The sequence below is a fragment of the Suillus clintonianus genome (assembly GCF_016758775.1).
Source record: "Suillus clintonianus strain FC179 chromosome Unknown DEU56scaffold_5, whole genome shotgun sequence".
NCBI lineage: Eukaryota > Fungi > Basidiomycota > Agaricomycetes > Boletales > Suillaceae > Suillus > Suillus clintonianus.
Window position 1 is genome coordinate 583,825 of NW_024539229.1, and position 16,059 is coordinate 599,883.

General features: G+C 48.7%; 6 protein-coding genes and 1 non-coding gene across 7 annotated transcripts; 4 read left to right on the plus strand and 3 right to left on the minus strand.

Moving 5' to 3' along the window:
* Nucleotides 1-876: 876 nt before the first annotated feature.
* DEU56DRAFT_772344 (uncharacterized protein) lies at nt 877-3,360 on the minus strand. Its single transcript, XM_041351520.1, has 4 exons — nt 3,238-3,360; nt 1,800-3,173; nt 1,596-1,737; nt 877-1,542 (listed from the first exon to the last, which is right to left on the minus strand). The coding sequence occupies exons 1-4, from the start codon at nt 3,298-3,300 to the stop codon at nt 1,082-1,084; spliced, it is 2,040 nt and encodes a 679-aa protein (XP_041214106.1). The 5' UTR covers nt 3,301-3,360; the 3' UTR covers nt 877-1,081.
* A 57-nt stretch (nt 3,361-3,417) lies between these two features.
* Nucleotides 3,418-5,189, minus strand: DEU56DRAFT_433282 (eukaryotic translation initiation factor 6). The gene is made up of 5 exons (XM_041346202.1): nt 4,725-5,189; nt 4,488-4,670; nt 4,078-4,430; nt 3,885-4,005; nt 3,418-3,827 (listed from the first exon to the last, which is right to left on the minus strand). The coding sequence occupies exons 1-5, from the start codon at nt 4,732-4,734 to the stop codon at nt 3,757-3,759; spliced, it is 738 nt and encodes a 245-aa protein (XP_041214107.1). The 5' UTR covers nt 4,735-5,189; the 3' UTR covers nt 3,418-3,756.
* Nucleotides 4,897-7,014, plus strand: DEU56DRAFT_433295 (S-adenosyl-L-methionine-dependent methyltransferase). The gene is made up of 8 exons (XM_041346203.1): nt 4,897-5,184; nt 5,240-5,390; nt 5,442-5,588; nt 5,648-5,758; nt 5,810-6,040; nt 6,092-6,430; nt 6,480-6,585; nt 6,634-7,014. Exons 1-8 carry the CDS (start codon nt 5,138-5,140, stop codon nt 6,897-6,899), a joined length of 1,398 nt encoding a protein of 465 aa, XP_041214108.1. The 5' UTR covers nt 4,897-5,137; the 3' UTR covers nt 6,900-7,014.
* Nucleotides 7,015-7,042: 28 nt separating this feature from the next.
* On the minus strand, nt 7,043-9,672 carry DEU56DRAFT_868537 (uncharacterized protein; the record flags this gene model as incomplete). Its single annotated transcript, XM_041355498.1, has 14 exons — nt 7,043-7,105; nt 7,157-7,475; nt 7,526-7,594; nt 7,650-7,852; nt 7,905-8,172; nt 8,221-8,455; nt 8,583-8,794; nt 8,827-8,928; nt 8,979-9,000; nt 9,047-9,064; nt 9,117-9,244; nt 9,298-9,376; nt 9,432-9,533; nt 9,615-9,672. 14 exons carry the CDS (start codon nt 9,670-9,672, stop codon nt 7,043-7,045), a joined length of 1,878 nt encoding a protein of 625 aa, XP_041214109.1.
* A 719-nt stretch (nt 9,673-10,391) lies between these two features.
* On the plus strand, nt 10,392-12,734 carry DEU56DRAFT_772368 (Rho GTPase activation protein). The gene is made up of 10 exons (XM_041351521.1): nt 10,392-10,842; nt 10,902-11,040; nt 11,101-11,123; nt 11,178-11,263; nt 11,328-11,414; nt 11,463-11,495; nt 11,548-11,563; nt 11,614-11,766; nt 11,820-12,161; nt 12,252-12,734. The coding sequence occupies exons 1-10, from the start codon at nt 10,740-10,742 to the stop codon at nt 12,503-12,505; spliced, it is 1,236 nt and encodes a 411-aa protein (XP_041214110.1). The 5' UTR covers nt 10,392-10,739; the 3' UTR covers nt 12,506-12,734.
* Nucleotides 12,735-13,171: 437 nt separating this feature from the next.
* Nucleotides 13,172-15,749, plus strand: DEU56DRAFT_772376 (glycoside hydrolase). The gene is made up of 16 exons (XM_041351522.1): nt 13,172-13,491; nt 13,551-13,794; nt 13,844-13,866; nt 13,918-13,938; nt 13,992-14,036; nt 14,089-14,264; nt 14,317-14,369; nt 14,426-14,562; nt 14,609-14,758; nt 14,807-14,872; nt 14,946-14,973; nt 15,032-15,066; nt 15,126-15,146; nt 15,199-15,222; nt 15,280-15,305; nt 15,359-15,749. Exons 1-16 carry the CDS (start codon nt 13,393-13,395, stop codon nt 15,393-15,395), a joined length of 1,185 nt encoding a protein of 394 aa, XP_041214111.1. The 5' UTR covers nt 13,172-13,392; the 3' UTR covers nt 15,396-15,749.
* A 145-nt stretch (nt 15,750-15,894) lies between these two features.
* DEU56DRAFT_t31 lies at nt 15,895-15,974 on the plus strand. The gene has a single exon. It is a non-coding gene; the product is annotated as a tRNA-Ala (tRNA).
* Nucleotides 15,975-16,059: the final 85 nt, after the last annotated feature.

The window sequence follows — 16,059 nt, forward strand, 5'->3', positions numbered from 1 at the left end:
CCAGGATCTCGGGTGCGAGTACCTACTGTCATTGGGTTTAGGAGGCATATCAACCAACTATCATAAAAGAATGACGGCACATCTACGTCAGGAGTCAGCATGTCACCAAACAACGCTTAACGTTGTTGTCGTTGACACAAACATCGCTTTCATGATCTTTTTATCAACGCCATCATCAGCGCCGGCAATGGGGTCTCGTACCCCTGTCAATCATGGATGTGCATCACAGGCTATCACAGGCTGCATGCAGACGAAGGCTATGCTGTCCTGCAGGTTGGCGCGGTAACATTTCTCGAATGACTTGTGAAATGCACACTGCATTCCTAGGTCCCTAGATGTTGTATGTGTGGTGCCGCTATCAAAATACACCCAGAAGTATTTTATTTCTAATTTTTCCTGTTCTTTCAGTCTGTCCCCGGGGGTCCCTGATCTACGAATTATGCTTCGGCGGGCCGGAAAATCCTTGTCCGTTCACGTCTGGTCCTCATTTCATGTCAGCAAGTCCTTGATATGTACTTCATTATGAGGCTTGCACTGGCGCGATGACACCAGTCGTGGCACACTAGTTCAGCTCGTAAATTTATTTTCCTTCCATCGCCCCTCCTTTACTCGTTGTCACGCAATGATGGTCTTATTTCAATTTAATGTACGCCGATATAAACGCCTCCACGTTCCAAGATAATTCGAGCACATCCAGAACAGGAGCCCTCTTCATTGGCTGGTACTTTATGTCTGTCTCGCTGCCTGTTGCGCATGGTAAACGAAAGTAAGTCCGCAAGATTCATTAATAGCGAGCTTCAGGCAAGTGTCAATATGGGGAAGGATGCATCCTTAATCGATACATGAAATCTCATCAATCGTCTCGTTCTCCATCATGGCGTCACTCGTCCTCACGACGATAATAAATATTTCCTTCCATATCATATGCTAACGTATCTTTATAGCTACGGTGCAATTTGGTATACAATCAAGGCGAAACGAAAGCTCCAATAGTACAGTTAGATCTCAAGATGACAACAGACAAATTCCGGAGGCATATTATACTATACAACAGAACGGCAGCAGATCAACCGCAGCACGATCACAAGGAATTCCCAGAATAATAGACGCTCGAGGCACCATCGTTGACACAAGCGTCTAATCCGTGCTCTTTAAACGCCATCCTGAGCGCCGTGGATGGGCTAAAGAGCAAATTCGGCTTATCCGTTATCTCAAATCCCTCGTGAATACGCATCACAGGCGGCAGGCAAAGGCTATACAGTCCTGTAGATTGGCGCCACCTGCCAGCCACTTGCCATGGACGTTCCGATGCGTCCGGGAAGATATGAAGATAGTTTGATACCGGCTTGAATTTGAATTTATCTGAGGGTCCCTCTGCGACGGGATCGATCTCGAGAACAAGGAGATCCTGGAATTCCGGGTGCTCTGCCTGAGCGGTCACCGACAATTGAGATATGAACTCTTGGTGGGACTGAATTTCAGCATCTTCGATCTTGGCCAAAAGGAACAGGCTTCTCCTGATATATCGTGAAGCATTCGGGCCTGTGAATGCGGGTCAATATGCAGAATGTGTCAGAGCACGTAGGGAGACGCGCCGATGGCAGCTTTGAGGTACTTGCACGCCAAACGATGGCCCTGATCCCAATCCATGCTCTGGCATTGTCTAGAACAATATCTCGCAACGGTGCACCTGGCACACTGGAATAGATCCCACTGCGGATGCCATTCATCACTGTTCTGCAGAATCAGGGCTTGATTAGCAACAGTCTCCAGAGGGAGAAATAATGTGGTTCACTTACATGCACAGCAGCACACTGACGATCGAAGAATATCGATGCCGCGGGTATCTGGCTCCTAAGGTCCAAGAAGCCTCGGACGTCTTTTTTGAACAGATTCCAAGCCTGGAGTAGGTCTGTATCGCGCTGAGCAATCGCATCTAGCGACTTCTCATCAGCGTCTAGCTCGCTCCCTGCGATCCGCAAGACCTTGTCGAACGTGAGGTATGAACGAAGGGCAGTAATCAACAATGCATTAAGGCATTCCGCCGTATTCGCGCCGGGAATACAGGTATGAGCTTGAAGGACGGTAGGGAGAAATCGCGCCCGAAGGGCCTGACATATAACGGCCACAAGGTCATCCACAGGGCCTCCCATGAGTAGTGCAATGTAACCTAAAGCATCCTCAAATGCCTTCTTGATATGTTTGGCAAAGTCATCGTGCTTCAGGGTTAAAGAGAGTTGACATAGATCACGAAGGGTGTAGATAATGACGGCCACGAGGTTGCGATCGATGTAGGCCTCTCGCAAGGCGCTATGCTGTTGACTGGTAACGAATAGTAGGTTTGCACAATTCCCAAAGCAATTAATGAGCATTATTTGCCAACGAGGCACCCCGAAAACAGAATCGCATGAAGTGGTATCGTCGATGCTTTGTCCAGAAACGACCTTCTTCCTATACAGACAGCGGATATTTCTGATATACTTGAAGACAATAGAAGCCATGGCTCTAATGCCTCCTGCGACATGAATAAGGGTGGTCGTAAAAGAAGGATGGTCAACATCCAGGCATGTCTGCACCACGTATGACATGTGTTCCTGGAATGCTCCTTGCTCCTTGCTGCCCATTACCTTATCAGCCTCGGTGAGAAAGTCATTGTCCTTTGAGGTGACGGCCATGCGCCACAGCTGCGAGATGATGGGGTGTAGAGATGGTGTATTGATCAGTGACTGTGGTGTTTGTGAGTCGCCGATTAAGCCCATCCGCATCAGCATGTTAACAACGAGCTTCAGCGCTTCTGATCTAGTTATGAGAAGACCCGGAAGGCGGGCGGGGTTGCTGGAGGCGAAGAAGTGACGATAAAAGAAATTGACCCAGAGATGACAGCGATGCCAATTGGATATAAGGTTGTCAGCGATGGTCTGTAGCGCCTGCGTCAATTCCTTTGGGTAATTGACACGATTCAGCGTGACCAGCACTCCTTTAAGGGAGTACCTTGCAAGCATAATACTCCTCACATCCCTCGAAGTGACCACATCGGGGATGCGAGCAGGATCAAGGTGGTGATAGAAGACTGGGAGTAGTATGAGAAGTTGCTCTGGTTTCCAATGTTGTGCAATGTTGCATAGTCCGTCGAGCTCCTTGATTGACCCGCTGGCAGCCTTATTGATCATGAACTGTCAAGACAGGAGACAACTAACCTGAGCCGATGCAGAATGGTAGTTATATTATCACACGCACCTGTATCACTCGGGCGAACGTATGGCCATCTTCAGGTTGCCTTTGAGGAGGGGCGGATGACATGAGGGATGTTCACACTAGTATTGGTACAAGCCCTGAAGCGCTCGTCGGTGCAGACGTTTGTCACGCGACTGTCACGTAACATAGCCACAAACCGCATGTTAAACCTTGCGTTATAGTGGCAATTCAAAAGGTTACCGGCGGTTAGATAACAACTATTCTCCACACGGCGGGGAAACTAATATTTTATGACCTTTTGTCGCCAGTGAATTCGAATTACATTCGAGAGATAATGCGGAGTTCTAGATGTGCTTTTGATTTGCAAGAGGCAAAATGTTGAAACCGATGTGCCAGTATCAATTCCTCTCTCAACTTTTCCATTGCCAACGACTTTCGAGCGTAAAGATACAGAATTCATGTTGCAGACTGACCGAGGTTGCGCTTCGAGTGTAGATGAAGGTAGTAGATGTGAAGGTATAGTGTGTAACGGTAACAGGATGCGTGATAGTGAAACATCAATCACGCCCAGTTGTCGATAAGAGAATCCCGCATCTCGCCAATGACAGCTGAAGAACTTTGGCCTTGAAGTTCTGTGATGGCAGAATACTTTTAAAGGGTAAAAAATAAGGCAAGAACGGTGGACCCACTGAATGCAGCTTCGATAACACTGATCTCCGTGGCGGTAGTGTCAAGCCCAGTGAACGCGCACCAGTCATTCACGACGAGACCTCCGCCAATAACGTCTGAGCCTCGGTTTACAGTACCAGCCTAAGAAATTACCAGAGGAAACTCAGTTACGAGTTACAATATACCTGCACCGGGCCTCCTAGGAATACGCACCACGAGGGGAATTTGTAGAAGACTGCTCAGTTCATCTTGGTCCTGAACACTCGTCTTTGGGTGAACTAGTCCACCCTGGTTTGATAGCGCACAATAGCTCCCCACAAGGACATTGTCTGCGACGGTCTGCCTGAAGACCTCAACCTTGAGGACATCAGCAATGATTTCCTCGGTCTCGCGATCAACGTCAGGGTGGACAAGGGCAACGTAGTCATTGCAAGCGATTACGTTGCCGAGTGCAGATAGACGTTCTTCGACTCGTTGGATGGCCACAGCATCAGGAAGGGAGTTGCGCAGATGTTGCAGTTCTTGATCAGTCGTTGTTGAAGGGACGAGGAGACCATGTCTATTTCCTAGAAATGATGAAAATGAGGATTTTGCATAAATTATGAGCAAATGATATGACAGACCTGCGGTCAATCTCCCAACGATACGGGTACCGCCGATCGTGGAATGCACGATGGGAATGACTTCGCCAAGCTCAGCCTCAAAGGCCGAGTAGAAATTTGCGCTGCCTTGTATTGCAGCCAGGCAGTAGCTGTTTGTTAATTTTGAGAACACGCCGATTTCGCTGCTGTTTTCGAATTGGATGCCTGTGATGTATGTTTATGGGACGCATAAGATTGCGCATCAGTAAAGACACCCACGAGTAGCCATGATTGATTGTTGAAGGTTTGAAGGGTGATCGATGATCTACAGCTAGTCCTTGAGAGATTGAAGTAGTACAGAAAAGAGTGGGAAGGAGTATGGAGGATCGTGGAGGATCGTTGAGATAGATAGTGTGTATTTATGTAAGTACTTGTGACGATGTCAAGATATGTGCTTCGAAAATTTCGTAATGCGACAAAGTACGAGTCAATAATCGTAATCAATCTCCGAGTCCGGTTCCGCTTGGACCTCGCGCTTTCGATTCCCTCGGATCCAAGCGGCTTGATGGACTTCTGACTCAAGAATATTTGCAGGAATAAATCACTGGGGCACTCGTGGTCTACAAGCTTAAGATGATCTGCTCAACCGTACCGGCCCGCGGTTGATTCAAATCAATCTGGTATGGTCTGGCATGACTTGCAGTATTAGGTTCCGCTTTTGGAACCCTAATTTGCTACAGTAAGTAGCTCGCGAACTTCAAGACCTAAACATAGATGCTCAAATTTGCTGCAAGGTATGGTTCAAATGGACTCTCTTCGTGGCTCAGGCAGCCAAATTGTCGTCATGCACTCCATGCAAGAACTATTCTGCGTGCTCGCATGATGTCTGGAGACTCCTTCGGTTCTCTGACCGACGTCGAGAAACTAATGCTGGATAGTGTCAAGGTAAGGTCCCCGACCATGCAGCTTCTCAAGTTTGGGTCTCATAAAGAGAAGGCAACAGGTCCTATATCATTCTCGACGTTCATGCAACTCAGTCTTGGGCACCCCACATATGGGTACTACATGAAGCCAGAACATGCTGTCTTTGGCACCCAAGGTGATTTTATCACCAGTCCTGAGATTAGCCAAATGTTTGGCGAGGTGAGATTCGCGTCTTCATGTGTTTCACATCTTGAAAACGCGAAATTCGCTACGAATAGCTTGTTGCGCTATGGGTGTTAAGGCAGTGGATGGATACGAATGTTAAAGGACCCTTCCGAGTGGTAGAACTTGGACCTGGCAGGGGGACATTGATGGACGACATACTTCGGGTGGGTGATAGTGTACGGGCGGTTGTTTGTTTCTCACCGCGTTTATTCCAGGTTTTGAAACAGCTTCCTGCAGCACTCGGACAATTAAAGAGCATTCACTTGGTCGAGAGCAGTGCGACTATGCGTGCATTGCAGGAAAGCAAGCTTCGCAAGGCTTCTCAGGAGGGTAAATTCGAGATAATGTGGCATGATGCAATCGAAGAAATTGAGCACGAGGAAGACGTCTTCACCATGCTAGTAGCTCATGAGTTTTTCGACGCCCTTCCCGTGAACGTCATCGAGGTGAGTTCTGTCCGAAGAAACGAACATTTGCTTTACTAACGGAATTTATAGAGAACTCAACAAGGTTGGAACGACGTGCTAATTGCCCCCTCAAGTGATCCAAGCATCAAATACGCCATGCCCTCTTCGGAGTCAGACTCTCCCCCACAATTGCATCCTACATCTTCGCGTTGGACGCGTGTTCTCTCTCCAAATCCAACAGCATCATCGACCCTCCTCGGACTTGCTTCTCCTCGGTTCTATTCGCTCCCCGTTGGGACGCGTATAGAGGTATCCAGAGCGTCCATGAACCAAGCACGGGGTATAGGGAAACTCATCGACACCAAAGGCAAAGGATGTGCGCTTGTCGTCGACTATGGTGCAGACAAAGCCTTTAGCGATTCCTTGCGGGTATGAATTCAGACTCAGGTACAGAATTCTGACCAATAACCATTCACAGGCCTTCAAACAGCATGAAATCGTTGATATCTTCTGCCGTCCCGGAGAATGTGACGTCACGGCGAATGTCGATTTTGCATTGCTGAAAGAGTCTATGGCTGACCTTGGTGCGTTTCATGATGGTGCTTTGCTACATGATTATTGAAGATGTGTAGTCTCGACACATGGTCCCATCTCCCAGCGTGACTTCCTCACGCGCATGGGCATAGAAATCCGGGCCGACGCTCTTGTGCGTTCGGCTTCCTCTCCAGAGAGGAAAAAGGCGATCGAAGATGGCGCGAACAGGCTCATTGATCCCCTTGGGATGGGTGAGCAGTACAAGGTGCTCGGAGTTGTTGCGAAAAGTAGCGGAGAAGGCCAAGATGCTGGTGAGGTTTGGCCATTCACTGTAGTCCAAGAGAGTGCACAACAATCCCTTTAATCGTCAGACCGGTATAAGATACAAGTTCACAGTATGTACAATACATAGTAAGGGGCCTGAAAACCAGCGGCATGCCCACATAAACAATTGCCAGCTCACCATCACAAAAACGCACTACTATATACAAACGAGGAACCTACGATTTATGCGTATTGAGCCTTGATAATATCCGCCAACTTCTCAGCTGTCGCAATAACTGCACCAGCCTGTATCTTTGTCAGCTTTCGCGATTAACTTTCAGTGTTCCGACCACCTACCGGGTGTCCTGAGACCAGCTTGGGGAAAACACTTGCATCACACACACGGAGACCCAGAGTGCCTTTAACGCGCAAGTCCGAGTCCACGACGCCGCCAGGACCCATGGAACACGTCCCTATCGGATGATATACCGTCTCTACGCGGTCTCGAACAACATCAGCCAGCTCTGCGTCACTGAGACGAGAGAAGTGGTGATCAAGTTCAGGGTCCGAGGCGTGCACATCAGTGACAAAGGTCATGGGCGCTGTGTATGCGATTTTGAGGGCAGCGCGGAGGCCTCGAACGAGTACATCAACATCATGTTTTGTCCCGAGGTAGCTAGGCCATAATAAGCCAAGGGCGAGTTTGAAGCAAACGGGTTGCCCTACCTAGGGTCCATGATTGGGTCCTCCCAAGGATCGGCAGAGTTGAGAAGGAGTGATCCTTTGCTTGTGGGACTGGCAGTACAAAGACGTCTCGGTCGGGTTCGAAGTAGGAACATTGATTGCTCACCGTAACAAGACAATGATCATTTGATATGCCTGGAGTTTGTGGCTGAGGGGTATACTGTGTGAGTGCACTGCGCCAGCACACATGATGATCTCCAGGTCAGGTGCGTCTGGACCTGAACTGGCATCCTCGATGTCATTGTTGTACTCCGCGGGCGGGAAGAGCACCTGATCATCTGATCGGAAGAATGCTACAGACTCGCCGACCTATAGTACTATTTAGTACCGGTGATGTGAGCGCAAGGAAGACTTGACCAACGTTAGAAGCGAATGGGCCAGTGCCCCACAGTTGGTATCGCAGAAGGTCGCGCATGAACAAGCCCAGGCTGCCCAAACTATGAGGCGTAAAATGGTGGAACGTGGTTCCAGTTTTGTCCCTAAACCGGAGATTGACTGATGGGTGATCCACGAGGTTGGCACCGACGCTGGGGGCGTCGAGCACGATCGGGATATTGTGACGCAAAAGCTGATCAGCTGGACCAATGCCAGAAAGCATCAAGATCTGCGGAGAGTATATGGTGCCACCGCTAAGAAAAGGTAAATAATCGATTAAGATAACTCAAAAAGTCACGCACGAAACGATGACTTCCTTGCTCGCCCGTGCACGGAACTTGGGTCCGACTTTACCCACATGAGATTTGCTGGCAAACTCGACACCAGTTGCACGTGGAGTGCCACTGGAGGTGTCAAAGAGAACCTTGGAGACACGGGCGTGGGTGACGACTTTCAAATTCGGACGAGCAAGGACCTCATCAGTGAGGTATGCAGACTCGGTAGTTACGCGAGTGCTCTTGCTGTCGATATACGTCACTGTGTATCAATTGTTCACCAAATGTTGATCCTGACAGCCACCAATGGACTCACTGATCTGTGCCATATTAACGAGCGGCGTTAGCGACTTTGAAACTTCAGGTTTGCAGAACTTGCAAAGAAGGACTCGCCTTATTTGTCCCCTTTGTTCCTTTAGTCGTGCAGAAATCTGGCGAGAAAGGGATGCCGGCGTTCATGCACGCCTCGATAAAAAGTTTGCTGCCTGTCCAGATGTGGGCGCTATATCCAATCTCGACAGGCCCATTGGCACCGCGGAGGAGTGGATCAACATGTGGGAAGCGAGGGTCTGGGATGTATCTCTCGAATTTTCGAATATACCTGAACAACAGAGTTATCGGAAGGGGAGTAACGATGAATAAATGACATGCTTGCTGAAGTTGTTCCATGACCAGGACTCGTCGCCAGCAATTTCCGCCCATTCGTCAAAATCGGACGGTGAGCCGTATTGTGCACTGAGACAGTAGGGGTAAGACAGTGCACCGGAAGATGCATTATGACTCACATCATGGCATTCATAGCAGAACCTGAGGGACATCAAAATATTGCTTCACCGGGAGAACGACTACTCACATCCTCCGAGGAATTTAGCTGAATGCACGGTGATCAGCATAACAACTGGGAGTCAATGAAAACGACGTACCGCGAGGCCAATACTTTTTCTTGTTGCCTGCATGCTGCTGGGGCGCGGTATAAAGATTGTAGTCCCATGGACTGCGCATTAGTTTCGAGAACGCAGCAGGTGTCTTGCTTGGAATGATATCTTTAGAGCTATAAATAACTTCAGCATCTCCGAAGCAAACAAAACCCTCCAAGACGCTAACCTTCCACCAGCCTCAATGAGTAGAACTCGGAGATTTGGGTTTTCGGAGAGTCGTGATGCCAGAACACAACCCGCTGTGCCTAGATAGGTTCGGGGCATTAGAAATGGTGCTATGGAACATTGAATGTATCATACCTCCTCCAACAATGATGAAGTCCCACTCATCAAACTCGACTCCGTCGTCATGTACTTTCCTTGCTACTTTCGCGTAGTCTGTTATGAGCTTCGATTTTTTTGCTGTGAGGTACCTCAGGACGATGGTTAGCGCCACGACGCTTGCTGCTGCACCAAGAGAAAGTCTAATTGGGGTGGCAGTACGAGCCTGAAGGGCATCCAAAAGACCGAGCAGCTTTGCGAACGTGTCTGTATGGATCATGATTTATGCGGGGTAGAAAGTATCGAAGATGAGGGGAAGCCGGAATCATATTTGAAGGCGGGCCCTGGTAGCTCACGCCTCCGGATTCGGATACAAATTGAATCGCACTGCATGTGAATTCGAGTTATTACCGAGTGGTTTCATGGTAGCCGAAGCCCGGAGTCATGACCGAGGAAGGGCACTTATAATTAAAGCTCCTGCAGACGATCTTGTTTCATGCTGGCGGAAGGTGAACCTGCCACAACTTGTGAATGTGTATAAGGGCATGGGTCCCGCCGGAGTGGACAAATTACAAATTGCTCCACATAGTAAGATTCGGTCGGCAGTTGCCGCCAGGACCGGATATCGGATTCTTGACTTCTACGTCTCTTCTTCGAAAGCTATGTACCTACACGTACTAGTACTTGCCTACATAGGCTCACAGTCCTAGTAAGCGCTCAGTGAGGAGGAGTGACAGGCGCATATGAAGAATCGATTGAGTCGTTCTGTCCAGCTTGATCAAGATCATCTATTGCCCCCGCTTCAACTACTCTAGACTTGTCGAAGGATTTTACGGTGTCAGAGTAGCTGCATCTAGTGCACCGAATCACGGTGAACGATCCAGACCAGGGAATTCTTATCTGGGCTTGCTCCGGACCAGAGTTCAAGTTCCGAGAAAGCATTGCATAGTTAATAATTGCTGCGGTGTAAATCGACTTCTTTTTCTCCATAGTCTCGTCATACTAGCTAGTAGTCCACTTCAGTGGTGCGATCTTTCAATATGATAATCTGGCCAAGGCTCCGAGCTCTTGAACCTATCAGGCGTAGGCCGTGCGCTTGCATTTTAGTGCTGTGTGTGGCTGTGCGCCGAAGAAGCATTGCGGGTCACGATCCTTGTCCACTACTAATATTCCACTGCCCTCCAAAGTACTGCTAGCTTTAATAAAGCACCCTACTCGTCTTGGTCCGTGCTGGCCACCTTTCGGCGCATCTTCCCCCTCGGTTTCCTCTCAAGAACCCAACAATCCCGCAGGAGCAATACCCTCCCTATCCCTGAGCCTAGGCACAACACTCCTCAAGCTTCCACCATGCCTTCAGACAGCCCCCCGCCAACGAAAGCCGGCCTCCTCAAGTGGTGGACCCAATTTACACATGCCCAGAATCGTAAAAAGGATTCCGACCCCAGTAAAGGTCTGTCCTATGCCGCTGACATCCGACCCATGACGTTTAATTTCCAATCTATCGTCCAGCTGTAGATCAGGAGGAACACCCAGTTTTTCAGAAACCACTCAAAGAGAGCTTGAGATATGCAAGCGTGCAGATTTCGACTGCCAATGCAAACGGCGAGTTGTACGTCTGGGGGTATATCCCCGTCGTAGTGGCGAAATGGTGAGTGGAGCTGCCCTACGCCGTCTTGACCCGCTGACTGTTTACCTTGACCCCTCATAGTGGCCTGTATCTCAAAGAAAATGGTAAGTCATTGCAAAATGATGCGAACATTAAACTGAACCTTTTGCGTCTACCAGCTACAGAGATAGAGGGGACGTTTCGCGTCAACGGTTCTACTAAGCGCATGCGAGATCTACAAGCCGCTTTCGAGACACCGCCACGAGTGCGTACAGATCGCTCCTATGTAGAACTACGAAGTCCAATTGATACACTATTTTCTTCATCAGTACGGGAAATCTTTGGACTGGAAGAATGAACACTTTACAACACATGATGTCGCAAGTGTCTTTCGTAGATATTTAACTCAGATGCCTGTCAGTGGCGCATCATGCTTCATGCTGTGCATACTTATCTCCACTTAGGAACCCGTAATACCACACGATATGTATCACGATGTGAGTGTATGCTATTTTCTTTGTTGATGGAGGCTGATTTCTGCTCAATTAGTTCCGGGACGTTTTGGGTAAGGGGTTCCGAAAGCTTGAAGCTCAAGCTGAACTCAAGCCCGTGCAGGAAAAAAGCCATTCAACCATGATGAAGTGATTGCAACGTACAAGCGTCTAATCCAACGTATGCCCCGCGCAAATCAATACCTTCTTCTCTACGTATTGGATCTATTATCAGTATTTGCACGAAAATCAGATAAGAATCTTATGACAGCTACAAGTACGCCACGCCCACTCCGATTTTGACTTTATCCTCATCCTTATCCCGCCCAGATCTTGCGGTGATTTTTCGGCCCGGCCTTATATCCCATCCTAACCATGAAATGTCCCCCGGAGAGCACGCGCTGAGCCAACGTGTTCTAGAATTCCTCATTGCGCAACAGGATTGGTTCTTACTCGACATACCACCGCCACCACAATCAGAGCCGAGCTCCTCGTGGAAGCCCCATCCACGGCCCCATCACGCGCACACACAGGTGCCGAGTGAGGAAGACTCGGATCTTGTCATGGTGCCTAGTTCAGATGACGAACACGCGTCTGTTGGTGGAGGCTGGAAGCTTGTCGGCCGTGATAGACGGCGCATTCAACGGCGTCGCACAACGCTGGAACACACTGGTGGGTCATTCCTGGGGGCCGCACATCAAATGGACCATCGCTGAAGTCCGAGGGCACCCCTTGTGATCGTGCCACATATTTTCCCTTCAGATTCGCTTGACAGAACAGAAAATGTTGATGGTGGACAATTGTCGCCTGTCTTGGAGACGCCCACATCACGCCCCGTAAGCCAAGTTTCAGGTCCTACAGCAGCAGGAGTGAGCCGAAGTCGGACGCTGCCCTCCAGTCGAGGATCAAGCACGGACGACGAGAGACACCGTGCTAGGGTACTCAGAAAACAGAAACGAACGTCAGCTCAGCCGCGACAACTAACCACCCCTGCTCTGGGTCACGCAGGTGGGTAGGATGGGTGAAGTTTGAAGTGGAGTCATCTGGAAGTTTGTGATATTGATATACCTGGTGGCGGGCTATCTTATTGCGCTGAGTTCCTGATTTGTTTCCAATAGCTCATTTTGTGTTTCCTTTTCGCCGGTCTGGACAATGACATTCGGGTTTTATATGTACCTATCAGGACTGTTGTAGTATTTACTCGGAAGATAACAACCAGGACAAGTGTTTCGTGTTACAGTCAAGGCTCGGCCAGGGCTTGACGTCAATTCCGCAGCATCTAATTTTGGTTAAATATGACTAAGGAAAGATTTACACCAGAATTAGCACTGGTCACGCCCAGGCTTGATTGCGACGGGGGGTGAACTAGAATAGTCAACACGCAGTGCTGGTGGTCCTCACGAGGCACAAAGCCAGGGAAAGATTTAGTTGTCACGAACTGTTCAAGTTCCGGCTCAAACGTTCCTCTCTTCTGTTCGAATCTGCTCTGACTTGCAAAAATGGCGCAACGAGGCGGGTACTCGAGCTCGATGCAACAGATATCACCCTACAGGGACAACCCGGCGAGCTATAGTCAAGACCCATCATCAGGTGCACCCGTAGTAAGAACCCGTTACCACTCCAAATATTGTTGTGTTGGAATTATATATATATAATGTGTAGCCAGTCTGAAACCGAGTTCGCTTGGAGTTTCTGCTGGTTCAATTATCTCCGCTCCACCCAAATTCTCAGTACCAGTCTTTTCTCCCTTGCGCCTACCATTCACTTTTCTTTGAACTAAATTTCTGCTGCGCAGGCCACACACGCTCATTCGCCCTTCGACTCGTCGCACGATCTATCAGAGCCAACGCTCAGCAATCCAACACATCCCCTTCCAGGCCAGCCCATCTCAGCCGTGCCCTACATGCCCGTCCCACAAACAAACTACCAGAACATTGAGGCAACCCGCAACAGTGACTGGCTGGAGCCATCGCAGCGATCTAGCAAACGCTCAAGATGGATCGTGAGTTTCACTTTTGATCTATATGACGCCAGCCCACTCAACAACGTCCCGCTGAAAAGGTCATTGGCTCGGTAATCACCCTCGTCGTACTGGTTGCTGCTGGTATCGCACTTGGCGTCACGCTGTCGAAAAAGAGCTCGAACAACAGTTCCAGCTCCAGCTCCAGTTCGAGTGCCGCCCCAGCGGGAACGAACCCCAACGATCCTAGCAACTTCCCGAAAAACACTGCTTTGCAGCAGTCGTTCTATGGAATCGCGTATACACCACTGGGCTCGCAGCTGCCCGACTGTGGTAACAATCTAAGTGTGTTAAACCGCGTCTTTTTGGTTGAAATATGTCTAACGTACCGCAGCGGAGGTCATCGAGGATATCCAGGTTTGTCTTTTGAAAGGTTTCTGGGCGTATCCTCTCTTACACCATCTATAGCTATTGTCTCAGCTCACAACGGTAGGTGGTTTGACGGTGTTTTATATGCCTCGCACTCATTCTCTAACCGCCAGAGAATCCGTCTCTATGGCGCTGATTGCAATCAATCCTCTCTCGTCGTAAGTTATTATGCGTACTATATTTGATGTGCCTATCTACACTTCTTTCCAGCTTGCCGCCATTCAGGCTACCAAGGTTAACATGAAGGTCTACCTCGGCAACTACCCCGCTGTCGACGACAACGGGGCCGCGTACGAACGTCAGAGAGGCGAGATTCAGACCGCTCTTCAGCAATACGGTGGAGCCAATGTTCTCGGTGTTACAGTCGGCAATGAATTCATTCTTGAGTTAGCTCTCTTCCATTTCTGAGGCAAAAACTGTTGACTAAACTACTCTCAGTTACATCACACAGCAAGGGCAGACAGATCCTAATGGCTCTGCAGGACAGGCAGGCGAGTTCTTGGTTTTATTGACTGCTGAAACGAATTTCCAATCATTTTTGTCACAGCCGCGGCGATGCTGATACCCTGGATCACTGATACTCGTTCAATGCTGGCTTCGTTGGGTCTTAGCAATATCACCGTCGGTAATGCAGATGCTGGGAGTTATTTCAACAACGAAGTTCTCTCTTCCGTCGACTATGGGGTTGGTATCCCTCTGTGTGTTTTTGGCACCTACTTATGTTTTGCAGATGTCGAACGTCCACCCATGGTTCGCCAATCAAACAATTGATTACGCTGCCAACTGGACGGCCGACTTCTTCCAGACCTACAATGTCGATCTGGCTCAAAATCTTACGAACAAACCGACGATGTTCATTGCCGAGACTGGCTGGCCAACTGTCTGTTCGCTTTATTTTTCATCCCCGACTCATCTAACCATTCTATAGGGCACTTCTGAATTGAACTATAGCCCGAATGATGGGCCTTCGCTCGCTTCGGTAGCTAACTTGCAGGTGCGATTTATTTTTGATCCCGCCGCTTTTATCACCCTCCGTTATAGAATGATTACTTACATCACACTTGCAGATATTCATAGATACTTTCGCATGTCAAGGTATGCGCTTCTTCTCACATGGAGCAGGGATAATGATAGCTCAACATTGCGTTAATAGCTACCAAAAACGGAACTGGATACTTCTTCTTCGAGGTGCGTCTTCGATCTCCCAGTGTGCTTTAAATTTTACTCACTGCGATGTGCGACGATAGTTTTGTGACGAGCCATGGAAGGTAAGCCTGCATTTGCAATGTCCAGGAGCGGGGACTGACTTTTCCCTTGAAGGCCACAACATTTGGTGGTGTAGAGGTAACGTTCAGATTTGATTGGTTTCGTCATCATTGTGATCTCACCCTCGCTCGATAGGGATTTTGGGGCTTGTTCGACTCCAAGTAAATTTACTCACTCCACGTTCCACTGCTGAGGTGCTAATATATATTGATAGCAAAAACCTGAAAAACATCACGATCCCCACATGCTAAATGGCCTTCTCGTTCGGACTCATACCCTTTGCGGACTACAAAGACATTATAGATCCCAGCCGAGACATTCTGTTCCCAGCTAGCCCTCTGTTCATCCCGTGTTTTTGTTTCTGCATGCGGCGGCGGATTACCGGGTGACTTAGTTTATTGAACGTTCACTTCGAAAGGACCATGTGATGTTGCATCTTTATTGGCGATTTTGTTATATAGCTTTAGTCGACTTGCGTTTTTGACGATGTATTTGATACCCGTAGCAACGTTTGACGGCTGAGTAGTTCGTGATCGTTGTCAGTTCGCGCCTTATGATATGAATCTCCATGCCAGCCTTCTGTGGTTGTAATTCTGAAACGTTGACTCTTGTGCAGTCTATTTTTTGATAAGCAGTAGTCTCCTGTGAGCTCAACATTGTGCAGCGTTGGACATAAAACGTTTGGTTGTTTGGGATCTTTAACAAAAGCGGCCTTCGGCCATTCCCGCACGGCCCGCAACCCTTATTCATGGGCATTTAGCGCAGTGGTAGCGCGTATGCTTTGCATTCCTGCATGTATAAGGTCCAGAGTTCAATCCTCTGAATGTCCATTTTTTATTATTTCGGACAGTTGTTTCCAGATGATCCGCTGCATCTGGAACTGACTTTGTTCTCGTGTTTTAAACTCTTGTGCGT

Excerpts from the sequence above, each read along its gene's own strand:
- DEU56DRAFT_772368 (XM_041351521.1), top strand. The coding sequence starts at position 10,740 with ATGCCTTCAGACAGCCCCCCGCCAACGAAAGCCGGCCTCCTCAAGTGG. Across the intron at positions 11,767-11,819 it reads GAATCTTATGACAGCTACAA|ATCTTGCGGTGATTTTTCGG; the intron begins GTACGCCACGCC and ends TATCCCGCCCAG. Across the intron at positions 12,162-12,251 it reads CACAACGCTGGAACACACTG|ATTCGCTTGACAGAACAGAA; the intron begins GTGGGTCATTCC and ends TTTTCCCTTCAG.
- DEU56DRAFT_433282 (XM_041346202.1), bottom strand. Across the intron at positions 4,431-4,487 it reads CGTTGGGAGATTGACCGCAG|GAAATAGACATGGTCTCCTC; the intron begins GTCTGTCATATC and ends CATCATTTCTAG. Across the intron at positions 4,006-4,077 it reads TTCTACAAATTCCCCTCGTG|GCTGGTACTGTAAACCGAGG; the intron begins GTGCGTATTCCT and ends GTAATTTCTTAG.
- DEU56DRAFT_433295 (XM_041346203.1), top strand. The coding sequence starts at position 5,138 with ATGACTTGCAGTATTAGGTTCCGCTTTTGGAACCCTAATTTGCTACA. Across the intron at positions 5,759-5,809 it reads TGATGGACGACATACTTCGG|GTTTTGAAACAGCTTCCTGC; the intron begins GTGGGTGATAGT and ends CGTTTATTCCAG. Across the intron at positions 6,041-6,091 it reads TTCCCGTGAACGTCATCGAG|AGAACTCAACAAGGTTGGAA; the intron begins GTGAGTTCTGTC and ends CGGAATTTATAG.
- DEU56DRAFT_772344 (XM_041351520.1), bottom strand. The coding sequence starts at position 3,300 with ATGTCATCCGCCCCTCCTCAAAGGCAACCTGAAGATGGCCATACGTTC. Across the intron at positions 3,174-3,237 it reads CGTTCGCCCGAGTGATACAG|TTCATGATCAATAAGGCTGC; the intron begins GTGCGTGTGATA and ends CTGTCTTGACAG. Across the intron at positions 1,543-1,595 it reads GTACCTCAAAGCTGCCATCG|GCCCGAATGCTTCACGATAT; the intron begins GCGCGTCTCCCT and ends CCGCATTCACAG.
- DEU56DRAFT_772376 (XM_041351522.1), top strand. The coding sequence starts at position 13,393 with ATGCCCGTCCCACAAACAAACTACCAGAACATTGAGGCAACCCGCAAC. Across the intron at positions 14,873-14,945 it reads CTTCGGTAGCTAACTTGCAG|ATATTCATAGATACTTTCGC; the intron begins GTGCGATTTATT and ends TCACACTTGCAG. Across the intron at positions 15,067-15,125 it reads CTGGATACTTCTTCTTCGAG|TTTTGTGACGAGCCATGGAA; the intron begins GTGCGTCTTCGA and ends GTGCGACGATAG.